Source organism: Schistocerca americana, chromosome X (genome assembly GCF_021461395.2).
Source record: "Schistocerca americana isolate TAMUIC-IGC-003095 chromosome X, iqSchAmer2.1, whole genome shotgun sequence".
Taxonomy (NCBI): domain Eukaryota; kingdom Metazoa; phylum Arthropoda; class Insecta; order Orthoptera; family Acrididae; genus Schistocerca; species Schistocerca americana.
In genome coordinates this window covers 603,259,591-603,283,693 of record NC_060130.1, presented here as the reverse complement: position 1 = coordinate 603,283,693, position 24,103 = coordinate 603,259,591, and the positions used below count along the sequence as shown (strand labels likewise).

The 24,103-nt window shown below is 38.5% G+C and overlaps 1 protein-coding gene across 2 annotated transcripts in view; it reads right to left on the bottom strand.

Moving 5' to 3' along the window:
• The window catches only part of LOC124555316 (gamma-aminobutyric acid type B receptor subunit 1), a 118,956-nt gene that overhangs the window by 74,844 nt on the left and 20,009 nt on the right, over positions 1-24,103 (bottom strand). For both annotated transcript variants that reach the window (XM_047129192.1, XM_047129191.1), the window contains exons 5-7: positions 17,878-18,048; positions 13,307-13,523; positions 287-435 (exon numbers count right to left, since the gene is read on the bottom strand). In XM_047129192.1, the coding sequence (XP_046985148.1) occupies positions 287-435; positions 13,307-13,523; positions 17,878-18,048 (537 nt within the window). The remainder of the gene's footprint in view (positions 1-286; positions 436-13,306; positions 13,524-17,877; positions 18,049-24,103) is intronic.

The following is a 24,103-nucleotide window of genomic DNA, read 5'->3' as shown; positions in this document are numbered from 1 at the left end:
AGTTAAAATTTCCCCTTTCTTCATTCATTTATCATGTTTGACCATTGATAATGGTCAATTTCAGTCAGATAAGGTGTAATAGTGAATAAATTATAAATTGTCTGTACTGAGTTGGAGAAGAATTTCAATTTGGAGAATGGTAATACACATCTCATCCCAATCTTCCTGGAGAATATCACTTTCAAAAGAAGCTACAACATCAATTGAAATGACAAAAGTTGTAGCATCAACTCAAATGTCAAGAGCCATATCTGCACAGTATTACCAGAAGACAGAATTCTCTTACCATGCCTGAAATTGTGCGCTGATTATTTTGGTTCCACATCAGTGCTTCTGTTGTCAAATGTCCTTCAGCAGCTATCTTCATTTGTTCTTTAGTACATTCTATTTTTTCTTTTTCCAAATTTACTTCAAACCAGTTGTCTTCATACCAACCTGCGATAAAAAAAGATTATTACATCCGATGTGTCAAGAAATTATATTTACTAACTCAAATGTGTCTCAAATATACCTGAAAATGTGTGTATATACAACAACGGTAAATGAAGAATAAACAATCTGAAGTAATGGATGCATGAGAAAGTTTTATTTACATATTATGCAGGATATATATACTTAAAATAAATGAAATCACAATGTCTTACACTTACAGACAAATTGTATTGACAACGATTTCAGTGTTTAATACAGCTCCCTCTAGTTAAAAACCACTGCTATTCAGCACTGTTCTGGCATATATACTGATCTGGCATGTACACTAAGGCAGTAGATGTTCACAGCAACTGATTACTCTTTCAGTAAATCGAATCAGAGTTATTACTGTCTCAGTATTTTTATGCTTAGTACACTGTTCCTACTCTGTTCACAGCACAGAAATTTGATTCAGTGACTACTGCTCTATCTGTGCTCCATGCAAATGCAGTGTTTCTATGTAACAAATTTAAAGGGTTTTACTTCTCATTTTCCACTAATTTACTTTGTTCTATTAGGTACTGACTCAGAGCAGAGCTGTTCACGCAACAGACATTTGGGTCTTTGTATCTTCAGTTTTATGGATAACGCATGTGTCAGCAACTTAATAATTTTACACACAAACATAATTCTCTGATTATCATGCTTTGTTTCCAGTAACTACTCACACAAACTTGTAAGAGATAAGGATGTTACAATAATATTCAGATTTTGCTATAGTAGGAAGATATGGTAGAATGTAAATAATTTAGGAGCCACTCATCAAAAAACAGAAGTAATGGGTTGTTGACAGGGACACACAAAAAAGAAAGAAAACTTCCTAGCTTTTCAAGTAAACCCTTTCTTGGCTAGAGTACAAGTACACACACACACACACACACACACACACACACACACACACACATATGCACACGCATTTGTGCCCCTATATAGTGGCGACTGGATGTACAATGCCAGGATTGAAGATCGGAAGGTGGATTAGGATGGTGTGGTGGTTGTGCTGGATGGGATGGGTAAAGGAGTACAGAGGAGGAGGCAGTCCGTTTGTTGGCTAGGAATGTGGGGGGAGGGGTGGCAGTTTTACAGGCTAGGCAAACATGTCAGAACCACGTGAAGTGGTGCACAATTAAGGTAATGTAGAGACATGAATTGGGAGAGAGTGATAGGGCAGAGAAAGAGACACTGCTGGGTGGAGGGTGTGGGACAATGGGTTAATGGAGATCGCGGCCAGGAGGAGTATGAGAGCAAAGGATGTGTTTCAAGGATAACTCCCATCTGTATAGTTCACATCCTTCTCTTCTGTAACCTCCTGGCCTCCATCTCCATTAACTCAATGTCCTCACTCCCTCCACCCAACAGTCTTACCTTCCTCTGTCCTTGCACCCTCTCCCAATTCACGTCTCCATGTCACCTTAATCGTGCACTACTTCCCCTGACTCTGACATGAGTCCATACCTAGCCTGTCCACCTACCATCCCTCCCTCCCACATTACTAGCCAACAAGCCAGCTGCCTCCCTCTGGGCACCTAGCTGCCCACTCCAAACACCTCTTCCAGCCTTCCACCCCTCTTCCCCTCTACCAACCCCACCTAACATGACTACCACCCTACCTTAGTCCATCTACCAAACTGCAATCCTGAAATTGTGCATCCGAGCAAGTCTTCTTTCTTTCTTGCACATCCCCCTTGATGACTCAATGCTTCTGATTTCCAGTGACTGGTCTTTATTCCTAAACTATACTCATATTTCATATGCACGCACTACACATTATGGCATTTAATTGTAAATGGTTTAAGGTCACACTTCGACGATGCTCAAACGGTGAGGTAACGCCCCCAATAGCAACAGCCAGAACAGGACACAATTCCTTATGAGCAAAAGTCTAATATGGAGAATGGTAATCTAGAAGAAAAGTCTACGGCAACATAGCTGGACTTTTTTTAAAAATTAAAGGACATCATATTCATCAGTGATGGTACAAATTATTTATTTCAAGATTGCAATTTCAGCCTTTGGGCTATTTACAAGTGATACTGCAAAAGAGTTTCCTTCAGCATACGTCAGCCTTTAAAATCCTCCAATATGTATACATGTCATCCTCAAAAATAAGCCGTTTCACAATGTTAACATCATTCACGTAAATCACTACAAACCACTGCTCTACCACACTGTTTACATGTGAATTAAAAATGTGCACAGGCAGTGTTGGCTTGTGAACGTATTTTCGTGCCAGTGGCCGTTGTCCACACATAAACAGTGTGCTATAGCACTGATTTGTGAGAGTTTGTGAAAAAGCATATTTTTGTTGACAACATGTCTACATGTTGGAGGATTTTAAAGTCTGTCGTGCTGAAGCAAATTTTTTTGCAACACCACTTAAAAATGGTCCTAAGGACAAAACTGCAATTGTGAAATAAATAATGTCCACAGTCAATGGGATTTATGACATCCTTTTAAAAATTCTACACGAATGTGAACCCCGACCATGAGAAGCTAATCAATTGCTGGATGATTGTAGAAGTTTCTGTGGTTACAGAGAAAGTAATATAGCTGTCTTTAAGAGCCAATAAAAGAAATCAATTAGTAACTAAACAAAGAAATAAGTTATCCTACCTATATTTAACTGCTTTCAGCTGAAAAACACAATGCAAGCATGCAAGGACATAAGAACCATAAAGAGGTATCTCAAACAGCACTATCACCTCCGTACCAACCAGCAAGGATTCTGAAAACATTGGTCACACAAAAACCAACCTTTACTTTTGACTCATGACATCCTGAAAGTCTTAGATCAAGATAAACAGGTAGTTTCTGTATTTCCTGACTTCCAAACAGCATTTGTCTCAGTAACACACCTATGCCTATTAATGCAAGTACAACATATTGGAGGGGGGGGGGGGGGGGGGGTATAGAACTAAGTCTGTGACTGGATTGAGGATTTCTTAGTAGGGAGGATGCAACATATCATCGTAGATGGAGAATTGTCAATAGATGTAGAATTAACTCAAGACACGCGCCGCAGAAGGGTGCTGGGACTTAATTGTTCATGTATATAAATGACCTGGCAGACAATATTTATAGTAGCCTCAGACTTTTTGTACATTATGTAGATATCTATAATGAAGTATTATCTGAAAAAAACTGTGCAAACATTGTGAAAGCTTGAAAATGTTTCAAAGTGGTGCAAAGATTGGAAACACACTTTAAATGTTCATAAATGTAAAATCATGCACTAGATAAAAATACAGAAACATAGCATCCTGTGATTACACTGTCAATGAGTCACAATTGGAATTGGTCAATTCTAACAGCTCTGCAGTATGCAACCTGATAATCTCACCATCATTCAATGATTTTTTTCATAATATGTATTGCTGTCACCTTTCACCACATTCATCAGTGATGACACTTCTTTAAAATGGGAATTAACGGTGCCTTTTTATTGATCACTTGGAACACTTCTTTGCTAATGCAACATGCAGTAAACTGTTGCTAAGCAGAAATGGAGTATATTATTTGTGATAATCTATGTTTAATTGAACATATACCACATCCAATCCAATAACCTGTCCTTTACTGAATATTTTTAGGTGATTCTCCGTTTGCTTATGTCTATCTTCGTCATTTCAATATTTGCCAGAAGATTAAAATGGAGGCACTGTAATATTCTCTCTTTTATTAACATGAGTTCAGAAGACAATATTCAATATTTCTGTCTTCATTCATTTCACTTCTGATATGCTCAGTAAGTAACAGGATATGTGACTCATCTATTAGCTGATTTTATGTAAGAGCTAAAATTCTCAGGATTCTTTGCCCATTCACGAGTTAAAATACTGCTTTCAAAATCATTGACTGCTTGTTACAATCATCTCCTTATGTTCAGTTTTTTTGACAATGCTTCAGCTTTGCTAAGCTTTGTGGTGAAGCTCTCTCTGCCTTAACAGTAAATTCATAACATGGCTACTGTACAACAGCAGGTCTTTCCTATAGCTCAAAGTTTTGCATGGCAATAATCCAGCTAATACGTGTTGTACAGTACTCTTGAATTCTTGCCATTTACTCTCCACATTGTCAGATAAACAGATGAGTGCCTGATGTTAACTTCTTGGATAAACAGCAATCTACTTTATGCTTAGTAGAAACAGTATCCTACCTTTCATAACAGCACTTTCAACTACCATCCTCTCTGATATTACATTAGTCTAACTATCACCGATTCCTTTCACTATGCTAACTAAATGAGTAAATTCTGTTCTATTCCACCACTTTTTGTGCATGCATCTGTGACAATATTATTTCTTATTCTGATATTTTGGCTAATAACTGTACTGCTATCATGTAGGTAAGTCACTGACATACAGATAGTTAAGTTAGCTGTTTCTGTTAGTGAACTCTTATCAATCAATGAGCATTACCAGATATAAGACAGCCAATAACAAGACCATCGGTCATAGGTAGCATCTAAGAATAAAATTTAACTAACACACAGTCAACAAATCCATTGTGTTTATGAATCCTAAGGCTATTTATTAAAATGGAGCACATATGCTGCAAAGTCAGGCAGCCAGACTCAGAAAAATAGTGCCTCTAAAAGCACAGAAGTAAAATGAGTGGTTTCCATGATTTATTGAGCTGGAAACCCTGGTCTTGGCTGAGCAAATGTCTGCTAACTGTATGTACGAGGTGCATTCAAGTTCTAACGCCTCCAATTTTTTTTCTAATTAACTACTCACCCGAAATCGATGAAACTGGCATTACTTCTCGACGTAATCGCCCTGTAGGCGTACACATTTTTCACAACGCTGACGCCATGATTCCATGGCAGCGGTGAAGGCTTCTTTAGGAGTCTGTTTTGACCACTGGAAAATCGTTGAGGCAATAGCAGCACGGCTGGTGAATGTGCGGCCACGGAGAGTGTCTTTCATTGTTGGAAAAAGCCAAAAGTCACTAGGAGCCAGGTCAGGTGAGTAGGGAGCATGAGGAATCACTTCAAAGTTGTTATCACGAAGAAACTGTTGTGTAACGTTAGCTCGATGTGCGGGTGCATTGTCTTGGTGAAACAGCACATGCGCAGCCCTTCCCGGATGTTTTTGTTGCAGTGCAGGAAGGAATTTGTTCTTCAAAACATTTTCGTAGGATGCACCTGTTACCGTAGTGCCCTTTGGAACGCAATTGGTAAGGATTACGCCCTCGCTGTCCCAGAACATGGACACCATCATTTTTTCATCACTGGCGGTTAGCCGAAATTTTTTTGGTGGCGGTGAATCTGTGTGCTTCCATTGAGCTGACTGGTGCTTTGTTTCTGGACTGAAAAATGGCATCCACGTCTCATCCATTGTCACAACCGACGAAAAGAAAGTCCCATTCATGCTGTCATCGCGCGTCAACATTGCTTGGCAACATGCTACACGGGCAGCCATGTGGTCGTCCGTCAGCATTCGTGGCACCCACCTGGATGACACTTTTCGCATTTTCAGGTCGTCATGCAAGATTGTGTGCACAGAACCCACAGAAATGCCAACTCTGGAGGCAATCTGTTCAACAGTCACTCGGCGATCCCCCAAAACAATTCTCTCCACTTTCTCGATCATGTTGTCAGACCGGCTTGTGCGAGCCCGAGGTTGTTTCGGTTTGTTGTCACACGATGTTCTGCCTTCATTAAACTGTCGCACCCACGAACGCACTTTCGACACATCCATAACTCCATCACCACATGTCTCCTTCAACTGTCGATGAATTTCAATTGGTTTCACACCACGCAAATTCAGAAAACGAATGATTGCACGCTGTTCAAGTAAGGAAAACGTCGCCATTTTAAGTATTTAAAACAGTTCTCATTCTCACCGCTGGCAGTAAAATTCCATCTGCCATACGGTGCTGCCATCTCTGGGACGTATTGACAATGAACGCGGCCTCGTTTTAAAACAATGCACATGTTTCTATCTCTTTCCAGTCCGGAGAAAAGAAATCGGAGGCCTTAGAACTTGAATGCACCTCGTATTTCCACAGCTTATTTGATCAGAGAATCCCAATAGGATAAGGTTGTGGAAATATGATTAGCAGAGGAGGAGGAGATTGGTGCTTTATGTTCTGTCGACATTGAGGTCATTAGAGAAGGAGCACAAGCTCAGATTAGGAAAGGACGGAGAAGGTAAGAGGCCATACCCTTTCAAAGAAACCATCCCCACATTTACCTTAAGCGATTTAGGGAAATCACAGAAAACCTAAATCAGGATGGGTGGACGTGGGTTTGAATCCTCCTGAATAATTAGCAGATAGCCTGCTCAACTGACAAGGGTTTCCAGCATGAAAAGTCATGGAAACCTCACATTTCACATCTGCAATGTCAAGGAACTCTTGTTCTGCCTGGCATTCCAGCACATGCCATCCCATTTAATAACTAAGCACCATGGATGTTTATTTACATACACAAAGTTTTATATATGACTGGTGCTCGTGTTACCGACTGTCTTATCTCTGATGCACACACATTTCCTCTACAGCAAGGGTTGGCACCACATCGATAGCAATCTTCTGGTAGGTCGTGAGTGCTTATTAGGTAGATCGTGCAAGTACTGAGAGTGTAACACAAAAATTGTTAAATAAAAATGACAACTGTTTTTTGTAGTATTGAAAATGTACTCTCATTCAACACAAGTTTGTTTTTTGTTTCTTAACAAAATCACAGAACTGGTACCCACATCTATCTTGAACCTCTAAAACAATGTTAACCATAACTAGTAAAGTTTGCTGCATTAGTTCAATCAACCGCTACCTACACATCACTCCTTGCTACATTATTTCATTTATCTTTGCACATTATAGGTTCAGTACATGTTGGCAGAAGTCGGTGAACTTCATAGCATTATGATGGTAGTCAGCCAACTTCTGCAATCTAATAGCGTGTAGAATATATGTATGCAGACCACTGCAAACAGCTTGTGTTTGCTGTCAGCACTGAATATGCAGACATGCCAACACAATAACAACAGGAATGTTATATCAAAGTTAGTGTTTAGTAATCATTTTGTGGCTTAGATCTTCAAATGTGATACTGTATAAAGAAAATAATACGTAGTGCAACAACTTCACACATAATGAGTTGTGTATAAGAAAAACATAAATTTTATCGTTTTCATACTGAATGGGAACATCAATTTTTTGTATCAGAATGATATAGCACATACATTTGTTTACTGTGTCAAGCTCTTACTGCACTTGTGAAAAAGACAAACGTGAAGAGATGTTTAAAAACTGTGCACACAAGAGAGAACCCCAAGTTTCCTTTAGACTGTGAACTAGAAAAAGAAAAAAAAATTAAGAAACTTAAAAATCAATTAACTTTTCAGCACTATCTGTTTACAAAACCAGTAGATAAAAGTGTTGCCAGTACTCTTGCTTCTTACTGTGTTTTGAATGTATTGTACAGATGGTGAATTCATAAAAGAAGCATTTTGAGAAGCTGCTGATGAGTGGATCCAGAATTTCAAAAACAAGTCTGAAATAATGGCTGCCATCTAATAGCTCCAACTTTTATCAAGAATGGTCACAAGAAGAGTTGAAACACCACCTAATGACGTTACCTCTAAACTGAAAACAGCCTTGGATGTAAGTTGTTATTTTTCATTGCAATTAGTTGAGTCCAATGATGCAACAGACACTGCCTAGCTGCCAGTTTTTGGAAGAATAATTTTTAATAACTTTACTGTCAGAGACGAACTTTGAAAAATAATTTGTTTGAAAGGCCACACGAGAGTAGAAGATATATTTTTGTCATGGAGCAACTCATCCTATCTGATAAAATGGTTATCCACAAGTTTTTAAGCATTACCACAGATGGAGCTCCAGAATTAGAAGGTTCTAAAATGGGTTTTCTTGCTCAGTGTCGAAGAGCTGAAAGTTTTTCACAATTTTTAACATACCACTGTATTTTATACCAGCACTCTGTGTGTGGAAAGTTTTTAAATTTGAATGAAACAATGAAAACAGCTATGATGACAGTCAGAAATATTAGGTCTCACTCTCATCAAACAATACTTTTCGAAGACTTGGCAGATGAACTGGAACTGCAATATGGAGAATTACTTCTCCATACAGATGTGCGCTGGCTCAGTAAGGATAAAGTACTTCAATGCTTTCACAATATTTTACCAGCCATCAAATTGTTTTTGCAAGAACAAGAAGAGAATAATCTATTAGCTTATTGGGAGAGCATCTCTGGTTTATGAATTTTTGCTTTCTTAATGACCTAGGAGAACAACTTAATGAGATAAATTTGAAAGCTGACAAATATATTGCTGATATCTGAAGTAAATTCTTTTACCCATAAATTTTGTTTATGGGAGTGCTGCCTTAAAAACGGTGGGTTAAGACAATTTCCAACTCTGAAGACCCAAACAGAAGACAGTCAGATACCTTATGACAGTGAATAACATGCAACAATGATCTCAAATTTAAGGGATGTTTTCAATGAATGATTTTCACATTTCAAAAAGATTTCAGTGGTAATCCAGTTTGTATCACTCCCTTGGGCTAACCCTAAAGTACTGAATATATCTTCTGCCAGTGAGAATATTTATGACTTAGAGAGGAGAGCTGTTGAACTCAAAATAACATCTTTTAAAAAAGGATTTGTATCTTAATAGGTGTTGCAGAGCTCAAAACCTGTTGGCCTCTAATGCCTCAAGAGGAATATCCTATATTATTTAATGAAACACTTAAGATAAAGGCCTTGTTTGCTGCTACCTAACTTTATGATTCATTATTTCAAAATATGAATTATACTAAAAATAAGCACAGAATGACTGACTGATGAACACCTGGACACTCATATTCATCTACTAACAAGGGAACATTCCCAAATGTCAATAAAAGATCTTTATGAAACTTGGCAGGTGCACAGACAGGGCAAAATAATGCAACAGGTATTATTTGTTTGTGCTCAATTTCACTTTCCAGGTGTAAAACACAGCCTGAAAGGTAATTTGGCATATTGGTATCTTTGAAACCAGGATATTTTTCTCATATAAAAGTTTATACATAACTAACATCCTTTAAACTGTATAACCGAATTTTGTTATCTAAATAAATAAATGCTTGAAGCATAATGTTTTCTTTCTTGAAACTTCCATGCACATAAAATGAATGAATTTTCTTCTCATAATATACGAGGGCAGTTCAATAAGTAATGCAACACATTTTTTTTCTCAGCCAATTTTGGTTGAAAAAACCGGAAATTTCTTGTGGAATATTTTCAAACATTCCCGCTTCGTCTCGTATAGTTTCATTGACTTCCGACAGGTGGCAGCGCTGTACGGAGCTGTTAAAATGGCGTCTGTAACGGATGTGCGTTGCAAACAACGGGCAGTGATAGAGTTTCTTTTGGCGGAAAACCAGGGCATCTCAGATATTCATAGGCGCTTGCAGAATGTCTACGGTGATCTGGCAGTGGACAAAAGCACGGTGAGTCGTTGGGCAAAGCGTGTGTCATCATCGCCACAAGGTCAAGCAAGACTGTCTGATCTCCCGCGTGTGGGCCGGCTGTGCACAGCTGTGACTCCTGCAATGGCGGAGCGTGCGAACACACTCGTTCGAGATGATCGACGGATCACCATCAAACAACTCAGTGCTCAACTTGACATCTCTGTTGGTAGTGCTGTCACAATTGTTCACCAGTTGGGATATTCAAAGGTTTGTTCCCGCTGGGTCCCTCGTTGTCTAACCGAACACCATAAAGAGCAAAGGAGAACCATCTGTGTGGAATTGCTTGCTCGTCATGTGGCTGAGGGTGACAATTTCTTGTCAAAGATTGTTACAGGCGATGAAACATGGGTTCATCACTTTGAACCTGAAACAAAGCGGCAATCAATGGAGTGGTGCCACACCCACTCCCCTACCAAGAAGTAGTTTAAAGCCATACCCTCAGCCGGTAAAGTCATGGTTACAGTCTTCTGGGACGCTGAAGGGATTATTCTGTTCGATGTCCTTCCCCATGGTCAAACGATCAACTCTGAAGTGTATTGTGCTACTCTTCAGAAATTGAAGAAACGACTTCAGCGTGTTCGTAGGCACAAAAATCTGAACGAACTTCTCCTTCTTCATGACAACGCAAGACCTCACACAAGTCTTCGCACCCAAGAGGAGCTCACCCTACAGCCCCGATCTCGCACCGTCGGATTTCCATATGTTTGGCCCAATGAAGGACGCAATCCGTGGGAGGCACCACGCGGACGATGAAGAAGTTATTGATGCAGTACGACGTTGGCTCCGACATCGACCAGTGGAATGGTACCGTGCAGGCATACAGGCCCTCATTTCAAGGTGGCGTAAGGCCGTAGCATTGAATGGAGATTACGCTGAAAAATAGTGTTGTTTAGCTAAAAGATTGGGGAATAACCTGGTGTATTTCAATGCTGAATAAAACAACCCCTGTTTCAGAAAAAAAATGTGTTGCATTACTTATTGAACTGCCCTCGTACACAACACAGAACACAGTATAAAACAAAATTCAGCAGGAATTCAAACTGTTGTGGGTGATTCTCTAAATATCTTAATTTGTATCAGGCACATTTCAGTACACTGGTAAGCCATGGCGAAAAGAATTGATTATACACCAGCGACTGCAACTTAATTATATTGTTTTTGAAGTGGAGACTCACATAAAAAATCATTAAATAGAACTACACCTGAAAATTTTCTCACAAAGTTCTTTCAACATCGAAAGCCGTGTACATCTCATGACTGTGCCTGTGCTGTCAAGCCCTTTGGGATTGCCAGATGAACAAGTCCCTTGTCCTCAGATATGATGCTCTATACAGTTCTTTCTGACTGGCAGCTCTAAGAATCTAACAATACTACAGATTTTTCTCCCTCAACGGGAGAGAGAACATCTCTCAAATATCCTTTGATCTAATCAGACATTTGTTAACCAGATTTTGATGCTTCCACAAGGATATCTGGGGCTTCAAAAACACATCTGCCAATTCTCTATCCAAATTCACCATTTTTCATTTGAAACTATGAAACAGCTGGTAGTCAGTGTAAAAGAACCATTTTGACCATCATATCCTGAAAACAAGAAACTTGTTCATCTAGTGATCCCAAAGAACTCAACAGCAAAAAATGGCTCTGAGCACTATGGGACTTAACATGTATGGTCATCAGTCCAACTCAACAGCACAGGTACAGAGGTGGTAAGTATAGGAACCTTATGAGAAGATTTTCAGATCTAGTTCTGTTGAATGATTTTGATCTGAATCTCCACTCGAGAAACAATATAATTAAGCTGCAGTCACTGGCGCGATTCTTTTTGCCATTGATTACCAATGTACTGAAATGTGCCCAATACAAATAAGGATATTTAGAGGATCACCCACAAGAATTTGAAATCCTGCTGAAGAATGTTTTATATTGAAACTTCCTGGCAGATTAAAACTGTGTGCCAGACCGAAACTCGAACTTGGGACCTTTGCCTCTCGCAGGCAAGTGCTCTACCGACTGAACTACCCAAGCATGACTCACGACCCGTCCTCACAGCTTCAATTTTATACTGTGTTCTCTGTCATGTGTATTATGTGAAGAAATTTCATTCTTTTTATGTGCATGGTGTAAGAAAACATTATGTTTCAAGCATTTATTTATAGATTATCATTATTGTAATGATTTGTTTCATAATAATGAGTTACTTGTTATTTTCAATTAACAAAATACAGGTATGTGAAATAGTACTGTATTCCTCACATTTTCCAAAAATGGTATTTCAGTAACCAGCTTTATTACATATGGATGTATATAGCTTGAAAGCTTCTTTCAAAAATTTTCGTTTTTCATAATTAATTTGTGGTGGTGGGGTATTTTGCAAAATTTCAAATTATTACAAAATTCAATTACACAGTTTTTAAGAATGTTAATTACGTATCAACTTTTATGTGAGAAACATTTTTTATATATCATTGTTTTGAAGATATTCCCTCCAAAGCTAGTATGCCAAATTACCTTTTGAGAATGTTGCCTTGAAAGTGTAACAAGTTATACAGCAAATATCAAGAAAATTGTTAACAGAACATCCACTCAAGTTTCACATTAAATATATGATAGTTCTTGGGTTATGAATATAAGAATGTATTGACAACATATTATTAAATAAAGTTCTTATGTTTTGAACAAATAGTGAAGATGTAAACATTTTTTTTGTTAAATGGTTGTTCTTCAGCATCCATAAATTAAAAATGTAGCAGTTTTTAAAAGAAGTAGATAACTCTGTTTGACATTTGGTTTGGAACTGCAGATCACTACAGCTTCATGGCTGCCTAACCCTGTTCAACAGTATTGTGTAAGGTGGTTTTAATTCTGTCACCAACTCACCTAGATTATGGCTGAATGATTATCAGCCAAAATATTGGAAGAAGAAATAGTACTACTTGGGACACCTGACTGAAAGATGAGGGAATATTTTATCCACATGGAAAACTTCAAGAAACAAATTTTGATACGTTTGTCACCAGGATGTCTAAGGCATTAATATAACAAGACATTTCGCTAACTGATAACTGCTCAATGTAAACTTTGGAGAAGTTGCTTAGCACAATATCACACAAATTCCTATCCCTACCATAAGTTCTAATTGTAAGGATAATTAAGACAGTTGTTTCTGTTAGTAAACTCATATCCAAATGACTGCATTGAGTGACACACAATTTTTACGAAGTTCTGAAACATTCACGTCAACTTATTATTACAAATTAATCGCACATTAAGTAACTAATCTAAGCATTATTTATCCCACATAGTACAAGTATCTAAAGCACTGTAATTAAATAAATAAATGTCATACCTATAAAGAACCAGACATATGACTTCCCATAAATATTCTGCTTATACATCTCACAAAGCACCCTCCGAGCTGCGACAACATAGAAAAGACCAACTATGATTCTTGCATCTTGCCTTCGTAAATTCCGTACAGCATCTGCTGGGTCACTTAAGAAACTTTGCCTAGTCACAATTTCAATATTACTCTCTTTGCAACGTGCTTCCAAGTCTTCCACAGTCTGGGAAAAAGTGCATAAATTATTACAGAATACAAAAGTATAGTAAAATTGCAAATGCACAAAATGTTAATTTAGAAATAAATCAGAAAGTGAGCATTTAACATATTATTTAACATCACTACTTATTGCTGCAATCTCGATATTGTTGCTTCCTTTGCCTTTACCATGTATCTCTTGAGCTAGAGCTAAGTTTCTAGATAAGAAGGCCATTATTCAGTGCGGAGTGCTGCTCAAGTGGTTGGGCAAATGACACATACATACCAGCATACAATAATAAGAAGATACAAAACTGTCCAAGTGGAGCCTTGCTCAGATATGAACATCTGATATACAACAACTTCAACTGCGAGGAAATTCAACAATGCTTGTATACATGGAGTAACTCTGGCACTCTTACAGATTCCTAAAGTTCTTGGAAACGAATGGGGTATAAAAGAAAAGCCATCTGTAGTCCATGATATGAAGAAGTTGTTAGCTGCTTTCTAAAGCATCATTAGTCAAAAGAGCAGAAGTGCTGATGATGGTACGCCTGTCACGGGATTACAAGGTACAGAGGACAGTTTTCTTATGTACTCAGTACTCCGCAACATTCACATGTTGGAAGATCATCATTTTGAGTTACCTATCGACCAACGCCGTCACATATAAAAATTATTTTATTGCTGAACTGGTCTCGTACTTATGTCCATCATCAGTGGCCCAGTTAATGAATGACAAACATACTCTACAAATCATTATAAATAGGCATAATTCACTGTGTGTCAAGAAATACAGAAGACAATAATATGAATAATATTACTTTATCATATATTGTCATGTTGATAAATCATTACATCTCACTTTGTGTTTACACTCAACATGATATGCAGCATACAACATGCTGATGACACAACAAATTCCCATCATTAGCCTGTGGCGCACACACAGAGAGATGTATGTATTTATCAACATGACACCAATTTGTAATTATTTCATGTTACTGTATTCTGCAGTTATTGGAATTGACAATACAGTGTGCTGATTTTTATTTCTAGTGTATGTTCGGTCTTCCATAAAAAGGGCCACTGATGAAGAATGTAAGTCCAATATCAGCTGGCAATAAAATAAATTTTACATATTGTCACTATTGATTTTGAGACCTCTCTTCACCTGTCACACTTTTACAAGTAATATGGGACACACTGTAGAAACGGTTCTCAGGCGAGGCGTTGGATGTCATCACGAAAATCCCTCAACATTTCAATGGCACAACTGATTGACATCTTCAGCTGTCCTGGACGTATTGCTGAACTATGTCTGACACCTCCTATTTATGCTGGTCTAAGTGGGAAATACGCAGGCTTGAAGGCATCACATTCAGTGGCCAATAGCGAAGATTTCATGATTCATAGCAGGAAGAATACTATGCCACCTGTTGGACAATGAACCAAGGTTGTCAACCCATGCACAAAGGCTATTGTTCCTACCATGAGCAGCTGTCAACAACCCCAGCACTCCATCACAAGCCACATGCCAAAATACTTTCCTCTGAGGCAAGTGACCATCCTTGCCATTGTCATCTGAATATCTAAGCCTCCGCTGAAATATAATCCTTTGGATACCAATAGTTTCCCTTTTCGATCACTTTGACTTTAATATTAGCAGCACTGAATCCCATGATGTGTTAGGCTGGAAACCCTTCATCTCTGTTCACAAGATTTGTCGAGATGCAAATTTCCATGGCTTCTTTAATTACGCTGTCCCAGAACGAAGACCTTGTTGAGAGAATTTTGTTACTTTTGTAGTTCATACTGTGCTCCATACTGGAAAAATGCTCTGCCACATCAGATTTCTCTGATGTTCAAAGTGTGTGTTGTCAACATTCGATGCATCTGTCTTCTAATGTGTGACAAGTTTTCGTCCAGTGCACAACTTCCTGTGGCTACAAGGCATCTTATAAACATTGGGCTTTCTCAAACCAATAATGTCCTTCATTGAGCCTAGAAGAGCTCCATGTTTCATCGGCAGATGGATGATGCATTTAGCTGTAAGCTTTTTCAGTATCTTCCTATTTCCGAAGAGAGACAGCTGACGTGTGGCACAACGACCATTCCTCTTTGTTATTCACTTTCTTCTAGCTCCCCACACTGTCTGACATGCACCAGGTAAGCCATGGCGAATCTCCCATTGCAGGGAGGAAAGAAGAAGGGAACATCCCAATGAACCCCTGTTCAGAATATCGATTTTGCAGGAATATGGTATGGAGGTGGCGTAGTGCATCTGATAAGTTGTATGAACCTGGAATGGTACATTCTCTTTGGACCAATGTCCTAAGCATGTAACTTCATTGCCAGTGTGGTAACAGCTGGTGATCTGTAAGTATAAGTCAGTGCGGGTTTGTTAATGGTACACAGTGTGACCAAAGGTGCCATAGTTTTTACTCTGCACCAATATGTTCAGGAATGATTATTACCTGTTCTTCTCCATCTTCATTGTAAACCTGATGTTAGGAGGAACATAAATGAGATGTTGCAGTAATGTGTCCAGTAATGCAATGTCATTGGGACAGTTAACAAAGCTGTCATCTACATATGGTTCACAGTAAATGATGACAGCCAAAACAGTTGCAGGATAAAGATTTATTAAAATTCTTGACCAAAGTTTCGGTATATATAAATATACCATCATCAAAAGGAAATTTACATATGGCCAAAAGCATGCACATTTTAACTCATGATTACAGAAGCAATGGAATTTCACAGCTCAACAGATCCTATAGACAGAGATACAGGTTCCCAACTCAGCATAGCATGGGGTCTGGCACTGGCAATATTGAAGTCACAGGAATCACAAAGGTCATACAAGGGATGAGACTTTGGTGGCAGCTTAAACATTTGGATGACAATGACGAGTACGGTCACACACCAGCAACAACATGTATTTCTGCATGTGCCTTCCAGCAGAGGGAACTGAGGTGGCTGATGCCATATGTCAAAGTCCTTGGTTCATCATCTGACTGGTGGCCTACCTGTCCTTCCCACTACTGATCTTCACTGTTATCTACCACATGCGCATTTCTCACTTAGACTGGCATAAATAGGTAGCTTTAGTCATAGCTCAGCAGTGTGTTCATTGCACCTGAAGATATCCATCTGTCGCATCTATGAAATAGTGTGGGCTTTTCACAAAGATATCAGACATCTCGCCCAAGAATCATACCTACAACTAGTGTCTGAAAAGCATTAATCACAACAATGTGTGATATATTCATCTCTTGTGACTGTAATAAAAGACCTGTATTAAAGTTGCAACCATTTGTAAAATGAATTTTAATATACAGCAGCCTTGGTTCGTGTGAGATTCAAAATGATGTTCATGCACGCAAAAGGATTTTGTACTTTAGCTACTATTGAGAGGCTGCACAGTTCAATGTGTGCTGTATAAGTAATCATTATGAACCAATGTGAAGACAAAATCACTCTTGCGTAAAATTTGATGAATGAGAAAATTAATGAATTGAGTAATTACATGCTGCTAATTTAATCTATGCAGCACTTGAAGGTAACAAATGTATAGAGAAGAGTTACAAACAACAGAACTGGAGACTTCAAGCACGCAATCAAACACACAATCAAATAACCAGAGTGAAAGATTGCTTGCATAAAAATTGACAAACTATAGTTGCCACGTGCCTGTTCGGTGATGCCATTTAGCATAAAACTGGAGCTGTTATGTTTTCATCTTTTACTGAATAAAATAGTTTTCACTGACAGGTTGGTCTACCTGGTGGTAAAAAAAGAGAGATACTATATCAAAAGTAATGAAAGTCTTGAATGAGTTGTTCATAGTGGACATTTACAGTATTTCACAGTGAATGTAAAAAATGGGAATAAGGAGAGTACATGGATAAACTCTACCATCAGACAGACATTGAAGTCATAAGAGATACAGTATTAGCTCAGTTTGTCCAGGAAGTGAATCAGCATCATCTTGCTGAAGGAATCATCACAGCATTTTAGTGTGATAACTTTAAAAAGTCACATAAATAATAAGTCACAATGACTTTACAGATATATGAGGCCCGCCTTTCCTGGATCAAAGTAAACTACCATCATCAGCCTGTTCAGTAATAAGTGTGCAAACAATGTGAGGCTAAGTTATTCAAAGTTAGAATAGACTTCTTTTAATGTGTAAGAGAGAGAACAATTCTCCAATTTTGTAAATTCAGTAACTTACTAAGTAATTTCTCTGTGGATTAGACAAGCAAAAATGTGAGCTTTAATGAGAAAAAGACAGAATATGAAAATCATTTTACTCCACTGACATAATTCACAAATATCAGAATGATAAATACAAATCCTGTATGTAAACTTACTGAGATAAATACTTCTTCTGCTTGCTGCAGTATGGCAACACGAGACCAGCCAAATTTTTCCATGAGTTTTATTCTTGTTGGATTATGCACTGTAGCTGATGGATGAGTACGAAACAGTGTTGGAAAGCGATTCCGATCGGATAGGGCTGGTGAGCTGGCACCATAACAAAGCTGAAAAACAAAACAAAGTTTACATAACACTCATAAATATCTATTTATAACTCTTTATGACAGCTACTACCCCAGTGTATAGTTTTCAAATTAGAATCATTACCTTTAGTGTGTCACAAGGCACCTAATGTATTGACAGGTGACCACTAAATATACATAAAACAGCAAGAATTAAACTTCTTTTCATCAGAATGAAGAATTTTTTTTAGGTAAACAAAGACTTATTTTATGGTATTCACCCCTGTTAGGTCAATACACTTTTTCCAATGTTTTTCCCACAAGTAAATTTTATCCCTGAAGTGCAATTCTGGAAGGCCTGAAAATGCCCATGTATAGATTCCATAATCTCTTCAATGTAATCAAAACATTTTTATGATAATATTATGAAAACGACAGTTGCTACTCACCATATAGTGGAGTTGCCGAGCCACAGATAGGCACATGAAAAAGTCTGTCAAACACAAGTAAGTTCTCGGTGAAAAAAAGCCTTCATAGGAATTAATCACCCCCCTCACTCTCTCTCTCTCTCTCTCTCTCTCTCTCTCTCTCTCTCTCTCTCTCTCACACACACACACACACACACACACACACACACACACACACACACTCTCTCTCTCTCTCTCCCCCCCTCTCTCTACAGCACACTTTCTTGTTCTTGTTTCACAATCTCTTTGATGTGCATATCCGCAACTCAGAATCTCCATTATATGGTCGGTAACAACTGTCTTTTTCATGATATTGTCATTATTCCATCCTGGAGTTTCCAATGTTCACATTTTTATGCCACACATTTCTTTAGATGTAAGAATAAGTCAAAGTTGGATGGAAGTAAATATCTGTATGAGCTCTAATTTCCCTTATCTTTGAATGGTGGTAATTGGGCAATTTGAAAGTTGGCAGTAATAATATATGCTCTACATCCCCAGCGAAGATGAGAGTTTGGAATATAGTGAGCGACCCTGTCTGATTAGCGTGTCATCTATCTGCAAGTGTGACCCACTTCAAACTTTCTATGAGATTTGTAACGCTCTCACGATGGCTAAATGTACCAGTCATGAATCTTGTCACTCTTCTTTGGACCTTCTCAATCTCTTGAATCAGACCCACCTGGTAAGGGTCTCGTACAGACGAACAATACTCCTAAGACTGGATGAACTAAAGTATTGTAAGGAATTTCCTTCATTGAAAGACTGCATCGCTTCTGGATTCTACCAATAAACTGCAATCTAGAGTTCGCCTCACCTGTTACCATCTAGAGGGTAAGGTAAATGTTCATAAGAATAGTACTTAAAATCCATACATTTTCCCGCACACATTTGTGGCCATGTAAGAAGATCATCTTTTGCAGTCTAGAACTGCATCCATGTGACTACACAAGTCTTTCTCAATTACTGTTTTACTATTTGCAAGGTAGCGAATAAGATGACTACCTTCCGCTTCTCAGAAAATGGATGTCATAATCTATCCAGCAGTGAAATTTCTGCTGCAGGGTCACTGCTTTGATAGTTGTGTCATTTTGTTCAGAAGTGAGGGCTCACTGTTCATTCATAGTAACAACTAAGTGCACAAAAATCAATTTGATTCTTTTTAAAATGACTAAAACATTGCAGAGCAAATATTATCCATATTTGTTTTTGGTCAGTGCTCAACCAATGAATACAGTAATCACCTTATACACAATGTTTATTGTTATTTCACCATATAAAATGTACCATGCACTCCCTTCTGGGTGTGCCTGTAGTGTTTGCTATTTCATACATCTTTAATCTATGATTATCCAGTATCATATCTCAATGTTTTCTTGGGTGACTGCTGTTCTGGAATGCCACTCATAAAGAATAGCTTCAAGAGAATTAGTTATAGTTTGAATCTGCTTCCTTATACTGAACTGTCAAAACTGAAGTTTATATTTGTATTTTTTCCCCCACATCAAAATTGTATTGTGCAACATGTACCAAAAAACTACTTTTAATATCATGGCAATCTTTGTGTCACCCAGATAAATTCTGTTGTTTCCTTCACAAAATCTACCACATCATGATAGTAGTAGTCTATAAAACTAGATATAATGCTATACCAAAAGGAAAAATTCACAACAGTTAGGTTGTGAGTGATCTGCCTTTCCTTTCTAGCAATCACCAACATATCCCTTTCCTCCTTGAGGAATGACCTAATAGTCTGACAGCTAGAAGAGTTTCTTGTACTGTGTGTGGTGCCGTGCAGTACTTAGAACTCTTGAAGGTAAGTACTTGCCAGAGACTCTGCCACAATTTTATACATGTTGCCGGCGATTCTGTCACAATTTTACGAGGAGTGTTCAAAAGGGATGCATCACATTCTCTTCTCAAAGGAGGAGGTTTTTATTCAGGATTCCAATACACCGTATTATTCCTCATTCTTTTGTCAACATGTTCCAGGTTTCCTGTAGTGTGTTCTAATGCAGTATAGATAATAGGTACATTAAAGTGCGTGACTGAAATGGCACAATTGGAAACCTACTCCAAGATTAAGAATGTGGGACAATATGATTCTTGTGGACAAAGCTTCTAAACTGCACAGAGATTTACTGTAAAATTATGGCAGTATATGGACCAAATGCAATTTTGCATCCAGCCATAATGAGATGGTACCAACAATTTGACCTAGGCTGCACAGAATTTGGGACGCTGACAGGTAATGAATGTCATTGACATTGACATTGACCACATATGACAACTTCAGGAAATTGAGGAACTGATTCACAGTGATCAGAGATTTGCCAACAATGAGGACATTTACACAGAGGTTCTCAAATGGCTCCATGACCAAAGAGCAGATTTCTACACTCATGTTAAGAAACAACAGAACACCCTGAACAACTACAGACAGAATGTTCATATTCATATTCACAATACATGTACATTAGTATGTTCTGCAGAACTGATTAGCATTTGAACCATGTTGGCCCATGGGTTCAAGATAAACACAAATATTGTGTCACACCACCACCTATTGGTAAAATGTGTCTGTGGCTCTCGTTGTCACTATAAACTGAAGGTAATGGATCAGGCGCATCATTGGCAGGAGAGAATGTGATGTGTCCATCTGGGAAATTGCTGTTCGTGTCAGACAAAGGAATGGTTGACAGGAGGCAGTAGAACATGAGATGGGTTAGATCACACCACCCAGACCACCATCTTGTCCCTCAACCCAAAAGATCGACACCTCATCCGAATAGCATTGCAGGACAGATCTGCATCCTCCTCGGCTCTGGTGCAGTGGTGGAACAGTGTAGCACAGCTAGAAGAGTTTCTCGTACTGTGTGCGGTGCCATGCGTGCAGTACTTAGAACTCTTGAAGGTAAGTACTTGCCAGAGACACTCTATCAAGGGTGATAGTTCACCACCATTTATTACGGCATGGGTTACATGTGTGTCGTCCACTTCTCCGCTTACCTTTGATGAAAGAACAGAAACATGCTTTATGGCAACAGTGTATGGAATGACATCACTGGGGACAGGAATAGCATCAGATAGTGTTTTCAGATGAATAGAGGTTTTGTTTGTTTCAAAATTATGGCCACATTTTGGTTCACTGCAGATGGTGGGAGTGGCATCACATTGACTGCATTCGCACAAGACATACATCCCAACTCAAGGCTTTATGGTGTGGGATGCTATTGGGTACAACCACAAATCACAGATGGTGTGTGTCCAGGACACTGTGACCAGTGTGACCTATGTGAATGAGAACCTGAGACCTGTAGCCATACTTTTTCTGCACAACACCCCAGACGCCATTTTTCGGCAAGATAATGCACGACAACGTGTTGCACAGATATGGCCTTCTTGGTGTCACAGGATGTCAGCCTTTTGCCCTGGCCCACCGGATTTGTTGCCAATCAAAAATGTGTGGACTATGGTGAAACAACGGGTGCAGCGATGTGACCCAATGCCGAGCACCAGAGGTGAACTTTGGAACCAGGTGAATGCAGCATGGATGGCTATACTACAGGACACCATTCATGCATCAATGCCATCACACATGGAACATGTTATCTGGGTCCATGGCGGATCCTGTTCCTACTAGGCAACAGAACACATGCTGAACCAAAGGTGACTGAAATGCTAATCATTTCTACAGAACATACTAATGTACATGTCTTGTGAATATGAACGTCCTATTTCTAGTCATTAAAAGTGTTGTTTTTTCTTAACACTTCTGTATTTTTAAGGAACTCAATGAATAGTAGAAAGTTCCAACCATTATTTACAGAGACTTGGTGACTACATTGAAAAATAGTGTCAAGTATTTGTGGCCTGTCAAAACAATAGGTAATTAACTTTATTAAACTCTGCAATGGTATATACAATGAATAGTATTTTACACTGCAGGACTATAAACTACTTCACCGAATTCCTGTGTAGAAGAAGGTAATGAAGCTTTTCAACTTAAATCTGAAATCTGGAGTTCATCACTCAAATTTCTCAGTTCCGCTGGAAATCTATTGGAAATGAAACATGCAGAATATTGCACTTCTTTCTGTACAATGATAAGAGAACTGTTATTGCTGTGCAAATTGTTTTTCCGTCTAGTGCTCATTGAGTGAATGTGGCAGTTCCACTTGAATGAGTGATATTATTAACCATAAATCCCATGAGACAGAATGTATACTGGGACAGCAGAGCTACAATACAAGATGCTTAACAACTTACACAGTTTGTGAACTAATACTGCAGATGAATTCCGCTGTCCTTTTCTGGGTTAAGAATAATCTTTGTGCGTCAAAGTATGAAAATTGAACAAGTTTTTGTATTTCAGTCTCTGAGACAGGACACATTATCCTTTAGTAACAGAATTTAGTTTCTGCACAAGATCCTTAGTGCGATACTTCCAAGAGAGCTTTTCATCAATCTTCAGTCCTAAGAATTCAAAATATTAGACTTCCATGATTATTTGATCACCAGTGATAGCAAAAACATTCTTCTGAAACTTGTTTCACAAAGTTACATTATCCGTCACCCTATTTGCTAAATCACTGACATTTCTCTCATGTCTTTTGCAGTGTCACTTGTCTGATCTGTAAATCAAGAGATTTTGGAGTTGCCTTCCATGTTTAACACAAAGACTGTCACATGCACTGTGATGGATATTTCAATGCCAGGCCACAGCATCAGGAGTGAGGTTCTGCTGTGGCTGCAAGCGGGCACGTGGCATCAAGCCTAAGGCTCCACTGTGCTTGCCGGTTGCCTTGTGGCAGTCAACATGTTGATGGCAGCTCACTGACACATTCCAATTGGTGATTCGGTCATTTTAAGATATTCAGTGCTTTGCCGAATCTTTTCTTGAAATCTCTTACATGTGATAAGTATGGCAAATAGTAATTGGATGTAAGGCTCAGAAATCTCTAAACTGTTCTTCATTTGCAAATCAGATTTTTTTTTTTTTTTTTACAAGAACGGCGAAAAATTCAAAATTTCTCTCCAAATATATTTATCCACAAATGGACTCCTTACTGTTGTTATAATACAATAACTTTATTAATTATTAATGGCAACAATAATAATGGTTGTATTTACCATTATACAATCAATATTTAAAACAGTTACTATTCTCCTGCTGAAACACCTTAAAAACTAGTTATCTAAAGCAGCATTAAGATGATAAGAGCCATATGAAATTCAATAGGTGAGCACTGACCCCAGTGTTGTACTGTATATCCTTTTGATGTAAATTGCTTCAAGAGAACAAACAAAATGGCTACCCTCCACAAGTAGAGAATTATCTCGACTGCCAGATTCTATTAGAAAGTGGAATGGGGATTTCTATTCAGTTCCATTGTAGGTATAGCAATATGTCGTACTAGATTTAATGAGGTGCACTTTCTTGAGCATCAGACGCTGAGGCATCCAGCTCACATATGGGGAATGAGTACGTAACTCATTACTGCTTAAAGTAAAATGGAAAATTTGGGTTTATAGTGTATCAGCAACTACTTCATTAAAGACTGGGCAGAAGCTCTAGTTCAGCGTAAGTGTGAAAGGAAACTAATCACTTCCTTCTCATAGAGACTACC